Consider the following 11551-nt stretch of genomic DNA (forward strand, 5'->3'; position numbering starts at 1 on the left):
TTCTGTGATTTATGTACAAACATTTTAATTTACCACATTACGAAATCTTATTTGATTCTATAGAGAAGGAATGTTGTTGCTTGCAGTTTGGGATGATAACAGTGAAAAACCTTTTGTGTCATAAGAAATTACATAATATTTTGCACCATTGCAAATTATATGCTCTGAAAAGGAATGAGATAAATATATTGGAACCTTCATTTTGTGTGTAATCTCTACTCTATAGGATAACATAATCTGGAGTTCATCTGAAGATTCTAAGATTGGTTTTGTTTGTTCACTTAAATCTATTGTCTCTTAATATAGATGAATATGATGTTTTTGAAGATGTCAATAAACCATCTTTCCCCTTAGGTATTTCATCCTATCAATTACTAAATTATGAAGACAAATCTGATGTAGCCCTTAATGGCAAGCAAGGAAATCACATCATGAACTCTTCTGGGGTCAGTACTGCTGGGTCAGATTCCCTTGCAGTGAAGGCTTCTTTCGGTATTGTAACTAAGCATGAGGTTGAGGTACCAACGTTGCTCAGAGAATTAACTAGTAGGTTGGTATGATAAAAATTTTTTATTATCTTGCTGGTTTTGCTTACTTTATGCCTACACTCTTTGCAGGCGTTTTGAGAACTACGAATATTACCCAAATCCAATAAGTGAGACTTGAGCTATTATAAAAGGAATAATGCAGGACTATGAAAATCATTTCTTTGTTATTTTAGAAAAGTGGATTTCCAACACTGCCTTGTTCGTCAGTCACGAGAGAGTAGTAGAACGGTTCTCTGTGTGGTAATGGAGAGTATTCGAACAACTCGACAGTGTTCTCTCTCTGTTCATGCTGGTATGAGAGGTGACACAATGAGAGTAAGTGAGCACGCATATCAAAATCGCTTGCGTATATTGAATACTTTGTCTCTGGCTTTAAATAGGTGTCCATGAGGAGAATCAAAATAAGATGATGATCCCAATCATGTGATTTAAGTCCCACCCCTTTTTTACATGTGTGGCGCATGTAGCAGGCAGGTGAAAATGATCAGAGCTTTGATCACATGGTTGGGCCTAGCATCTTCACTTTTTTTGACATCCTCCCAAAGGCATCCCTGCTTTAAGTATGCATCATTCCGTATTGATTTATTACAAAGTCATCTTCTACACATTTTAATAATCATTTAAATAAGATTTACAGGAAAAAACTCCACCCAAATTAACTCTTAATTTAATTGTTCTTGTAGTAGAAATAAGAATGCTGAAACATTGCTGTTTACCCAAAAGTGTATTATAGTTGATCTAGTGGATCTATATTAGGGGTGGGGAATTATGGCCCTTTTGTGAACTTCGCAGCATTTCTGAGTCATCCATGATGGCTCAGGAATTCCGGAAGTTGAAGTCTACAAGTCATAAAGGGGCCATAGTTCCCCACCTCTGATCTATATACACAAAAAATGTCTCGCTTGCCTGTTAATCCACTTAGATCAAAGATCTGCAGACTTTGAAATCAATGCAAATTTATCCAGTGAAATGAATCATTGAAATTCATTTATATGCTTTGAAGATTTTGATGCAGGCATGGGATTTCCTTGCCTTCAAGGAGTCTTTTGTCACTTCTTTTTCTGACCTATTCCTTAAGCAAGTGCTTCTTTGAGTTGTGCCCATGAATGTGCCATAAATTTGCAATTGAAATTGAGCCCAGGGATTACTAGGGTTCAATCTGAGTACAAACAGCTGATCAGGTTTACCTAATTTGTGCTCCAGACATTTTAATCATGCTATATTCATTGGATTATTTGTCATTTGTCCTTGGTTCATTAGAATTTTAGGTGATAGTGACAACGATGATTCTATTTCACTTGAAAAAGAGTTTTACTGGAAAATATACTTTGCTTTCTAGAACTTATATTGCAGTGTATTATTCGGATGCTGTCATTTTGAGAAATATTAATGCAGTATGTATGTTTCTTTTCCCATTAGTTTCATATTATCGATGAACATAATTACAAAGGATGTGACAAAGCAATTGTCTTTCCTGCACATACAACAATTGCATTTAGCATATTTGAGCTTTATATTCGCCTGGATGGTAATTTTGGTAAGTAACATTTGGCCTGCACTCTTGATTGCTAGTATGATCCAGGTTATTCTTTTTCATAGACTAAAGTTGAATATTCTGTTTTACACCCATTCTTCATTTCACAATGTAAATGTAAGATACAACCTGATAAGCTTATTTTGCATGGTTCCATAGCTGCAATATGACATGCAGAAGCATTTATCAGTAATTTCAGTTTAGTTGGAGGCCACTAAGTTTCTTGTTTTTATGAAATAAAGAATTGACTTTTATATAAAAAGGATACATAGGTGAGGGAAAGTAAATCTTTCTATTCCTTCTATTCATCTTATCATTGCTTATTCCTCATCCTCTGTATTTTTTTTTCAGCTGGAGTTTGGCATAATGGCAAGAAAGCTGTTTGGGAAACAGCAATAGAGAATGAATTGCAAAACAGAGAAGAGCTAATAACATTTCATTCTAAAAAAATGCCAGTTTCATTTTATTAGAAGCATGATAGAGACTGTAATACTGTCAAGTAGTAAGACAGTATTCTTAGTAGTAGTAGTAGTAGTAGTAGTAGTAGTAGTAGTAGTAGTACTACTACTACTTGTCTAGTAATCTCTGGGCTAGACAGTTTACAGCCAGTAAAATTGATAAAAATAAAACAACATATAAATTAAGGTAATTAACCTAAAAGAAGTGCTACTGAACAGTTTGAGTCCAGGTTGAGCAACATTCATGTAATATTCATATGAAAACTCCATGTTTGCTACTTATCTGTTGCGGCCCAGTTCAATAGTTATTTAACGGTTACTTAACTAATGGGGTATTAAGTAGTGCTCTGATATATCAGACTGATGGTTGCACTTCTAACTGAATCTGTACTCTGGCTGAAAAACGTCACACTTCTCCAGTTACTACTATCTATCAACAACGAGGAATTGAATTAGTTGTTCCTTCTGCATATTCACACCAAAGCCACACCAAAAAGCAAATAAGTACAGTGTGGGTGGAATAAACAAGGGACATTACGTTGCAGCCACTACTTAGTTACTGTTAGCAGGTAGCAATAGGAAATCATGTTGTCAAGATGGAATGTTCAAGTTGAGATACCTGTAAAATCTGATGCTTAAGAGATTTTTGTATAATTTTCTTTTGTGGCTGGATACATTTAATTCTCTACATTTAAAAAAAATTCTTGTGTCTGATTTCCTCTGGGATTCTTTATCTATTGTTTTTAGCATAGTATTAAGGGCTAAAAAGATAAGTTTTTATTTTCCTTGTATGCAACTCAGACAAATTCAACAGTCTAAAAGGAAAAAAACACATGGTGTCACACACAGCAAAACAATTTCCTGTACATTGGGGAGGGGAGAAATCTGCACGCTGGAGTCAATTGTACTGTCCCCTTTCTCTCGATTCGAAGCTACCTAAAATAATAATTTAAAAAATGATTGCCATTATTTTATCTTCAGTACATGTTTTTTATTCCAGCAGCTTTGTCTGGAATCTAGGGAGAGAATTGTTGAATTGCTTAAAACATTATTTGTCTACAGTGGTAGCTTGAACATGTGTGGACTTCACCTTAATAGATTTCTCAGCCAGTATGATGGTTGAGGAATTCTGGGAATTGAAGTCCATACATCTTCAAGCTGCCAAAGTTGAGAAACACTGGTTTAAAATGAAAAGATCAAAAGGGGTGAAAAGAAAGGATGGGACACAATATTTGCACTATATTCAAAATAATGTAGATTTTTATTCATTATCATGTAAGTTTATCAGACTTCACTTATAAATTATTAGAAAACCCCTTGTGGTATCTAGTCTAGCAAAGAAATCTGCTTCCAAGTCCAAATGTCCATTGCTGAATCACTCTTCCTATAGATATTGTATCATTTCCTAATAATTCAGTACTTTTACCTTATCTGTAATACTTTGGTCATAAAACAAATGAAATGTTTTTATTCTCATTTTTTTTGCTGCATTTGAATAACAGTTTCAAATACTTTTTCTCCCAGAACTTTGTGTTGCTCCAGAATCAAAAGGAGGATTTGAAAAAGAACCATCAAGATCATTTTCACTAACTAAATTAAGGAAAAATCTGTTTCATCGAAGTATGTTTAATATTTATTTACATTTCTTTGATTAATTTAAAGGTGTTATCAGCCTTAAAGAGCAGTGAGAATAGTTTTTTAAAATCAGAACAATAACAAGACTACTGTTAAAAAATTGGATTTCAAAATAAGCATAGTGCATATATTTTAATTAACATAATTGAGTTTGCTTCATGTTAAATTCCATATTAGGGAGATACCTTTCAAAGTTCAGCAATGAAATGTTATAGCTATATTATGATATTTAAAGTCTAACGTACTGTAATCCAGCTATTCCGAAATTCCTGCAATCAGTTCCCTGATCTAGATTAAAAGGATATAATCACTGAAGAAATTTTACATATACTCGATCCCTGACCTGAGGAAGGATAATAAAATATATAAATTCCCCAGTTAAAATATCGGTCAGAGTACAGTTAGCTGCTTTGAGATGTGAAGGTTCAATATGATACAACTCTTTTCATATTTCCCATTCTGTAAAGGGTTGGCAAGTTTAATTTGTTACTGTATGTTTATGTTAAGTATTAATAGAACAGAATGAACCCTCCTTCACTCTCTTTATGCACAAATTCTTGTTTATTGTAAAATGTTTAAGTGACACATACCGATATATATATATATTTATTCCCATGTATGTGTTCATATGAGATAGAAAGAAAAGAAAGTAAAAATTACTGATTACGTTTGAGATGTCATAATGGCATCCTATTAAGCAGTTAAAATTATACTATTAACGGCTAGGGTGGAATACTATGACAGATTACATAATAATTAATGTGGTTTCTAAATTGAAATGTGTTTTGCAGCTATTTTACTGTGTAACCCATATAATGTGCCACTTGAATTTCGTAATATTTCTTGTGTATGTCTGCTTTCTTACAGATAAAAGGGTGATGGATATCATTGTCCACTCTGATAATTATTTAGATGATCTTTTTGCGGATTATTATGAAAAAACAGCAAGCATGACAGACATTTCAACAAACTATTTCCGAGAAGGAGCCCATGTACGAGTGAATTTGCTTAATAACCACATTCCTAAAGGTCGTTGTTCTTTATGCGGTATGGGGAGTTCCAGAAGGGAAACAGTTTATGGTTGTCTTGAATGTTCTTTTAATGGACAAAAGTTTGTGCGACTTCATGCCGTGCCTTGTTTTGATCTCTGGCACAAAAGAATGAAGTAGATTTCTGATAAATGTTTAAGGGCTGGCTCCAAAGTTAATTGTACTTTGTTCCCTGTAAAACCAATGGAATTAGCTAAGTCACAGCTATCTTTTCATCTTGATTTCAGTGGAATTTAAATGCAACTAACTTATTCTGGGTCCAATTCTGTATCTGAACTAGGTTTGATTGTGCCATCAAGCTCTATGAATTTTGACTGCAAACATGTAAAAGACAGAACCACAAAGTCTCTTATTTGCATCTATGTTTTTAAAAGTAAGTTTTCTAGTTATAAAAATAAATAAATATCAGAATAATTTAATAAAACTGCTTTCCAAAATTTGTTTTCTTGGATTTCCTTTGATCTACATGATGATATGTACACTTTTGAGTTAAAATCTTAATTTTTTAAAAACTCTAAAAACGTCACAGCAAATGCTTAGATTTGGAAATATTTGCCATTGAGGAATGTTAGCTCTGAAGATTTACATCCTAGAAATTCTTGCATATTTTATGAATCTTCTCTTTAGTTGAGGAAGCATACCAATTATACCCTTTTCAGATTTTATTTTTGTTGCAGTTTATAGGACCATAATTGAAACCAATTTTAATCTCAATACAAAAGTATAAAAATTATTCTAGTGAATGTACATAAACTGGTATGTAACACAAAAAAGATTTTAAAATGCAGTTATATTTTGCTGTGGATAAATCCCAGTGAAACCAATGGAGTTGCTTCATTATACCTTTGTGCATGATGTGTATTTGATTCACCAAATCCAAGCCACAGCTTTAAATTCCTTTGAATACATCTACCAAGACTTGTTTAGGAAGAAGAGTGAGTACAGCTAAGTCATCCAGTTTTGATAGCTGCAGAACTCCCATGGTCCATGAAAACTGCAAGATCACTAAAGTCCATAAAGCAACAAGTAGACATTTGAATAATAAGTTTTTATAGTTCATCATGCTGGTAGACATTGTATTCTTTGGCAGATATGAAGCCATCACCATCATGGTCATTCTTTTTAAATATATCTACCAAAACATCATTTTGAACAGAAGAATCCCGTTTTTTGCCATCTCTTTCGAATTCTTTCTTCAAATAATGATTTATCTAAAGGAATTAAAAAAACAATAATTTCAACTTGCTCTTATATTTATGATTGCTTTTATGTTTCTATTTTTATTCTGTTGTAAGCCACCCAGAGTTGCTTTAAATAGCAAGATGGGCAGCATAAATAAGCCTCTTGCATATGAACCCCAATACGCTGACAATCAACTACTGAAAATTAAAATACTACATACTGTAAAAAGACAAGCATTATAATATTCTAAAATATATGAAGTTTCCCTCTATGGCCCCAAAACAGACTCTTAACTCACAAAACAAAATTTTTACTTGCTGACTTCACACATGCACCTTTAATCCTCTGGAAAATATTTTTAGGAAACACAGCAGGGCTAGAGCAAGTGGTTGATTCTGGTAGAATCTGTTCTTCCAGAGGGATTCATTTTGCTGGCAGCCATCATTAGTACAAACCACCAGCAATTTACAATTGAGGAGGATTTTTCCAAACTGCTTGTTTTTCATGAGGGATAAATCCAAGAAATGTCACTGGAGGAATCTTCTACTAGGAAAGTAAAAAGAGTCTCAGGTAAACTAACTCATCTGAGAGAGGGATTCAATGGTCTGATTGTATTTTCTGGCAATGTTGAACAAGACAGAGATAGAAAGAGATTTGCTTGTGTTCTACCATAAATGCAACAATGTAGGTAGTCCTTGACTTATTACTGCAATTGGGATTGGAGTTAAGTTGTTGGTTGTTAAGTTAAGATATTCACGTAACCGGATCCGATTTTACAACAATTTGCAGAGTCATTAAGTGAATCACCAGTCATTGAGTGAATCCATGGTTATTAAGAAAATGCCAGAGTTGTAAGTGCGAACCCATTCTTCTGATTTGGTGTATTTGACTGAAATCTGTAAAAAGTGGCAAATTTCAGTCAGGAGATTGTGGGACTGTGTAACCAGTTGCAAGAGTTAGCTGCTATTCAGGAGTGCTTTATGGATCATAGAGTGCTTTATGGATCATAAAGCACCTGTTCCAGCCATTGTAATTTTGGATGGTCATTAAGCGACCAGTCATAAATCAGAGATTTATCTGTATACTTATTGTTTCTATGCTCACTATCTTCCCACATTGTCTTTCCTCTCTGGTAAGAGTAGGTTATAGATCTCCTCATCTGAAAGGGACACTGTTGGGGAGCACAATTCAAAAAGCAAACAGTTTATTTCTCTATTCCCCAAAGAATGGCTAACGTCAGAGAGTATTGGAGATGAACCTGAGTCCTAGATAGGGGATTTAAGATAGAGATGAACAATATGTGACCTTCGATAAATTGTTGAATTCTGATTTGATCAACACTTGTCATCATGACTAATAATGGTTGGGAACTGGTATGTCCACCCAACTTTAAAGCAACACTGAATTCAAGCAACCTTGGGAGGACTGATGAGAATTAGCATTTTGTACTCTTTATCTATTAGAACAGACATCAAAAGTGAACAAATTAATTGAACTAGTGATGATCCAGGCATCCCTTTCTAAGAAAAGAAAAACATTTTTTTTAATTAGAAAAAGTGATTTTAAAAAGAGAGTGGTTCATACATTTATTCCACAATACTTCATAAATTGATTCTGTAAAACAAATGAAATGCTTTAATGAAGTGACTTAGAATATTATTCTTCATACCTCCTCCTTTGAAAGCTTTTTGTCACTATCCAGGTCTATTTGAGAAAATGTTTCAACACTCCGTGGTCCTTTAGTTACTGCATACAGTTCAATTTCGAAGATCAGTGTTGCATTGGGTGGGATCTTTGCTGGTTCTAAGAATGTAACAGGAAAGTTATAGGAAAAGCAAATACTGATCTCTGATCATTTTAACCACAGACAACATATATCTACAGCTCTTTAGCAATGTGGTAAGGGAAGTGCTTTGTGGAACCACTTGGGAGTCAATCCTCCCTCATCAAAGACACAATGTAAATGAACATTGTCCAGTGCACTCTTTGTCCTGAAGCCTTTTGCCAATGGAGAAATAATAAATGGCAGGATTGGATGCTTGGTGGTGCTCTCACTGCTTTGACTATGACATGAAGTCTGTGTCTGCGCCAAATAGCACTGGCAGATCAGAAACTAACTTCATCCTTCTGTTCTTATTAATATGTGGACTTTTAGGAATATGGGAGAAAGGCTTCAGCAAAAAAACATTAACATTTAAAGAAAGACAAAAGGACCTCAAAAAAGGAAGATGGACATCAAAATGGATATGTAAGATTTAGCAGGTTCTCAGAAATAAGACATTGAACACTGAAGACGTGTTATTATTGAAGGAGAGTGTTTCAAGAATTAGTCTGGAAAAGTGATTCACAAGCCATGCACATGCAAGTAGTCAGTAGAGGAAGGAGCTAGTCCTCTTCTTCGTAGGGAGAACTCATTCAAAGTGACTAAATTCAAAATGGCTTGGTTCCTTTTCTAGGGCTAGGAAACACTTTTGCCTCAAATGTAGCAGGTGTTGCTTATATAACTGAGTAAAAGTTGGGTCACAGGGATTAGATTTGACATTCCTTAATGCGAGAATTTATTCTGGAGCCCCTATATGTAGCTCTGAAAACTAAAAATTATAATACATTCTTCATCACAATTTTGAAGTAAAAAGTCATATGAAGAATTCACTGTGAATAAACAGGCAGAGCCTAACACAATTCCCCATAAGTATAAATGTAGATTGGCAAAAATGTCATGTGTATTTAGAAATAGCCACACCTTGTGACAATCTCACTAAAGACTGAATGCATAGATACTTAAACTGTGAGTGCCATTTAGGTCTGCCACAGCTACACTGCTGCCCATTGAGCGCTGTGCAAATCTGAATCTTACCCACAATACATCAGGTTGGCCAATTATGAAAAAAAAAATCTATACCAATATTTACTAAAGCCACAAGTACCTGAGGTAGTTGAATCAAACCTTTAGAGAGTTATGCATATGTGCCCTGCTATGTATGTACTAGTTGAAGATGGGGAGGATAATTTCACAAAAGGGGGGGGGGGATTTCAATGATCATTATCTTGTCATTTTTTTAAACCACATGCAGCAGCCACATAGACTACTTATATTTCCCCTCCCTTCCATTTCAAGATTTAGTAACAAAGCCTAATAAAAGAATTCAGTCACTAGCAAGTCCAAGAGCAATACATACCACAGGAATACCCTGGAAAGAAGCAAAAAGCCACATGCATTCTTGACATTCTTAACTAGGTCATCTTTGCCCAGCATGCAGGAGTATGCTCTGATAGAGAACAAGCAGGTTGTAGGTTGGGAAGAAAGATACTTTCTTCATTTGCTGCCTGAAAAAAGAATCATTAGTTTCCAACAGTGCTTATATAATATCTCTTGATGGATCACGTTGAAGTGACAATCAAGTTATTACTGGCTTTAAGAGTCTGAATCTCAGGGGCCTCTCCCCTCTGGTTTCATTAAATTTAGAAGAAAATGTGCCCTAAGGACTGTTATCTTCCTTTCTTTCTCCCCTCGTTTTATTTTAGGCTGCCAGGTCCTTTGACTCTTTCTGTGTAAATATATTGCATTCTGGGGCTTGTACATTTTACATCTTGCAGCCAATAACAATATTACTAAATAATATATATAACAATGTTAAAATGACAACGCAAAGAACCTGAGAGTAAGCAGCAATTCCTCAGTGTCACTATCACTCCATAATTGCTGATGGATAAGTGACATTTACAGAAAAAATTGCTGATGAAAAAAAAAAGGAAAAGTTGTGTTACTGATACCTAAAAGTGATATGCTCTGGCATCTCAATAATGCTCTTCACTGGATGCCAAATTATGCAATAAAAAGAAAAGATATTCATATTTAGTCATATTTTACCATAGCCTTGTTCTCCATAGCCAAGCGAAGGAGGAATAATCACTTTTCGTTTCTCTCCAGGACACATATTCATCATTGCAATGTCTAAGCCTTTAATGACTTGGCCAACACCAAGGACAAACCATTTTGGATGGCCATCATTGTGTGTGCGACTGCAAAATAGAAAGAGTATACTTTAAGGAATTAGCTCAACATATTAGCATAATGTCAGCACTGATATTTTTTGTATGTGGACCCAAAGAATGCAAGAGGCTTTCTTATTTCACTTACATACTCATAATTCTGTTAGTATTTTACACTTAATGTAACCTTGGCCTGGCTATGACTACAGATAGGGCCTTCATTATTAAAAACCAGCTTAAAAAATGGCAGCGAGGTACTACTGAGGTCACATGAAGAAAATGTCCAGAAAATAAGATACTTTAGGAAGGGTAAAGTGTATCAAAAGCACAAGATAGTTGTTAGGGAGCTATCTAGTAAGTTCATGCTTTTTGTAATCGAGGGCAAGCATCTGCCGGTGATTCTAGTTGAAAACCAAACTATTCCTGATCTAAGGATTGAGCAATCTATCACTGAATCACCACATTAAGTCAAGAGAGTTGGCAGCTGGGCCATTTGTATCTGAATTCAATCTTTTGGCATATATAATACACAACTCAATCGAGTTTTTAGTGCTCCCTGGGCTTGTACATTTGTTTACAGATGTTTCTAATAGGTAATGTAATTAATTATGTTTAGGGAAGATTGTTAGGTGATATAAAGGATGCCTTCCAGTACATGTATACAGCTGAGTAAACAAACTGACACTGCCAGAAGATCAGCCAAAGCGGCATCTTATCTAAAGTGAGCTGAGGGAGGCAAGAGTTTCAAAAGAGAATGCACCGCCACAAACTTACCTGCAATAAAACTTGGTCTTATTACTACCTACGAAACCGTCGTAATGGGCATTGAGTAGATCGCCCTTTTTGCTCTTGGGCTCGCAGACTTCGGGGACGTGCACGATTTCTATCTGGACATCTTCTGCAGGGGGACCCTCTGCCTTCTGCCCGTAGGACGGAAGAAGGAGGAGAGCAAACGCCTGCAAGACAAAGTAGAGTCCCGCGCGGAAAGCCATAGTTGCAAAATTCGTCCTCTGGCTGCGTGGCACTACAGTAGCATTGTTCGACGTCACGGGAGCCGAGAGGGGCGTGGCCAAAGATGCTCCCTCTACGCAAGGCCGCTTAACTGTTTTGCCCTGTTCCGGCGGTTACGTAAAAGGCGTAGCTGTGCCTTGC

General features: G+C 35.5%; 2 protein-coding genes across 3 annotated transcripts in view; one reads left to right on the forward strand and one right to left on the reverse strand.

The window, feature by feature from the left end:
• Window positions 1–5661, forward strand: part of PJVK (pejvakin) — a 12912-nt gene extending 7251 nt beyond the window's left edge. For both annotated transcript variants that reach the window (XM_034428487.2, XM_034428477.2), the window contains 5 exons: window positions 355–550; window positions 722–863; window positions 1968–2085; window positions 4065–4160; window positions 5043–5661. In XM_034428487.2, coding sequence (XP_034284378.1) covers window positions 432–550; window positions 722–863; window positions 1968–2085; window positions 4065–4160; window positions 5043–5344 — 777 coding nt within the window. In that variant the 5' untranslated portion in view covers window positions 355–431 and the 3' untranslated portion in view covers window positions 5345–5661. The remainder of the gene's footprint in view (window positions 1–354; window positions 551–721; window positions 864–1967; window positions 2086–4064; window positions 4161–5042) is intronic.
• Window positions 5662–5868: 207 nt separating this feature from the next.
• Window positions 5869–11536, reverse strand: FKBP7 (FKBP prolyl isomerase 7). The gene is made up of 4 exons (XM_034428576.3): window positions 11174–11536; window positions 10278–10429; window positions 8076–8209; window positions 5869–6435 (listed from the first exon to the last, which is right to left on the reverse strand). Exons 1-4 carry the CDS (start codon window positions 11389–11391, stop codon window positions 6274–6276), a joined length of 666 nt encoding a protein of 221 aa, XP_034284467.1. The 5' UTR covers window positions 11392–11536; the 3' UTR covers window positions 5869–6273.
• Between the last annotated feature and the right edge of the window lie 15 nt (window positions 11537–11551).

Source organism: Pantherophis guttatus, chromosome 1 (genome assembly GCF_059756535.1).
Source record: "Pantherophis guttatus breed Tessera chromosome 1, ASM5975653v1, whole genome shotgun sequence".
Taxonomy (NCBI): Eukaryota; Metazoa; Chordata; class Lepidosauria; order Squamata; family Colubridae; genus Pantherophis; species Pantherophis guttatus.

Coding starts and splice junctions, on each gene's coding strand:
- FKBP7 (XM_034428576.3), bottom strand. CDS start 11,391: ATGGCTTTCCGCGCGGGACTCTACTTTGTCTTGCAGGCGTTTGCTCTC. Junction 10,430..11,173: donor AAGACCAAGTTTTATTGCAG/GTAAGTTTGTGG, acceptor TCTATTTTGCAG/TCGCACACACAATGATGGCC. Junction 8,210..10,277: donor CTATGGAGAACAAGGCTATG/GTAAAATATGAC, acceptor TTACATTCTTAG/AACCAGCAAAGATCCCACCC.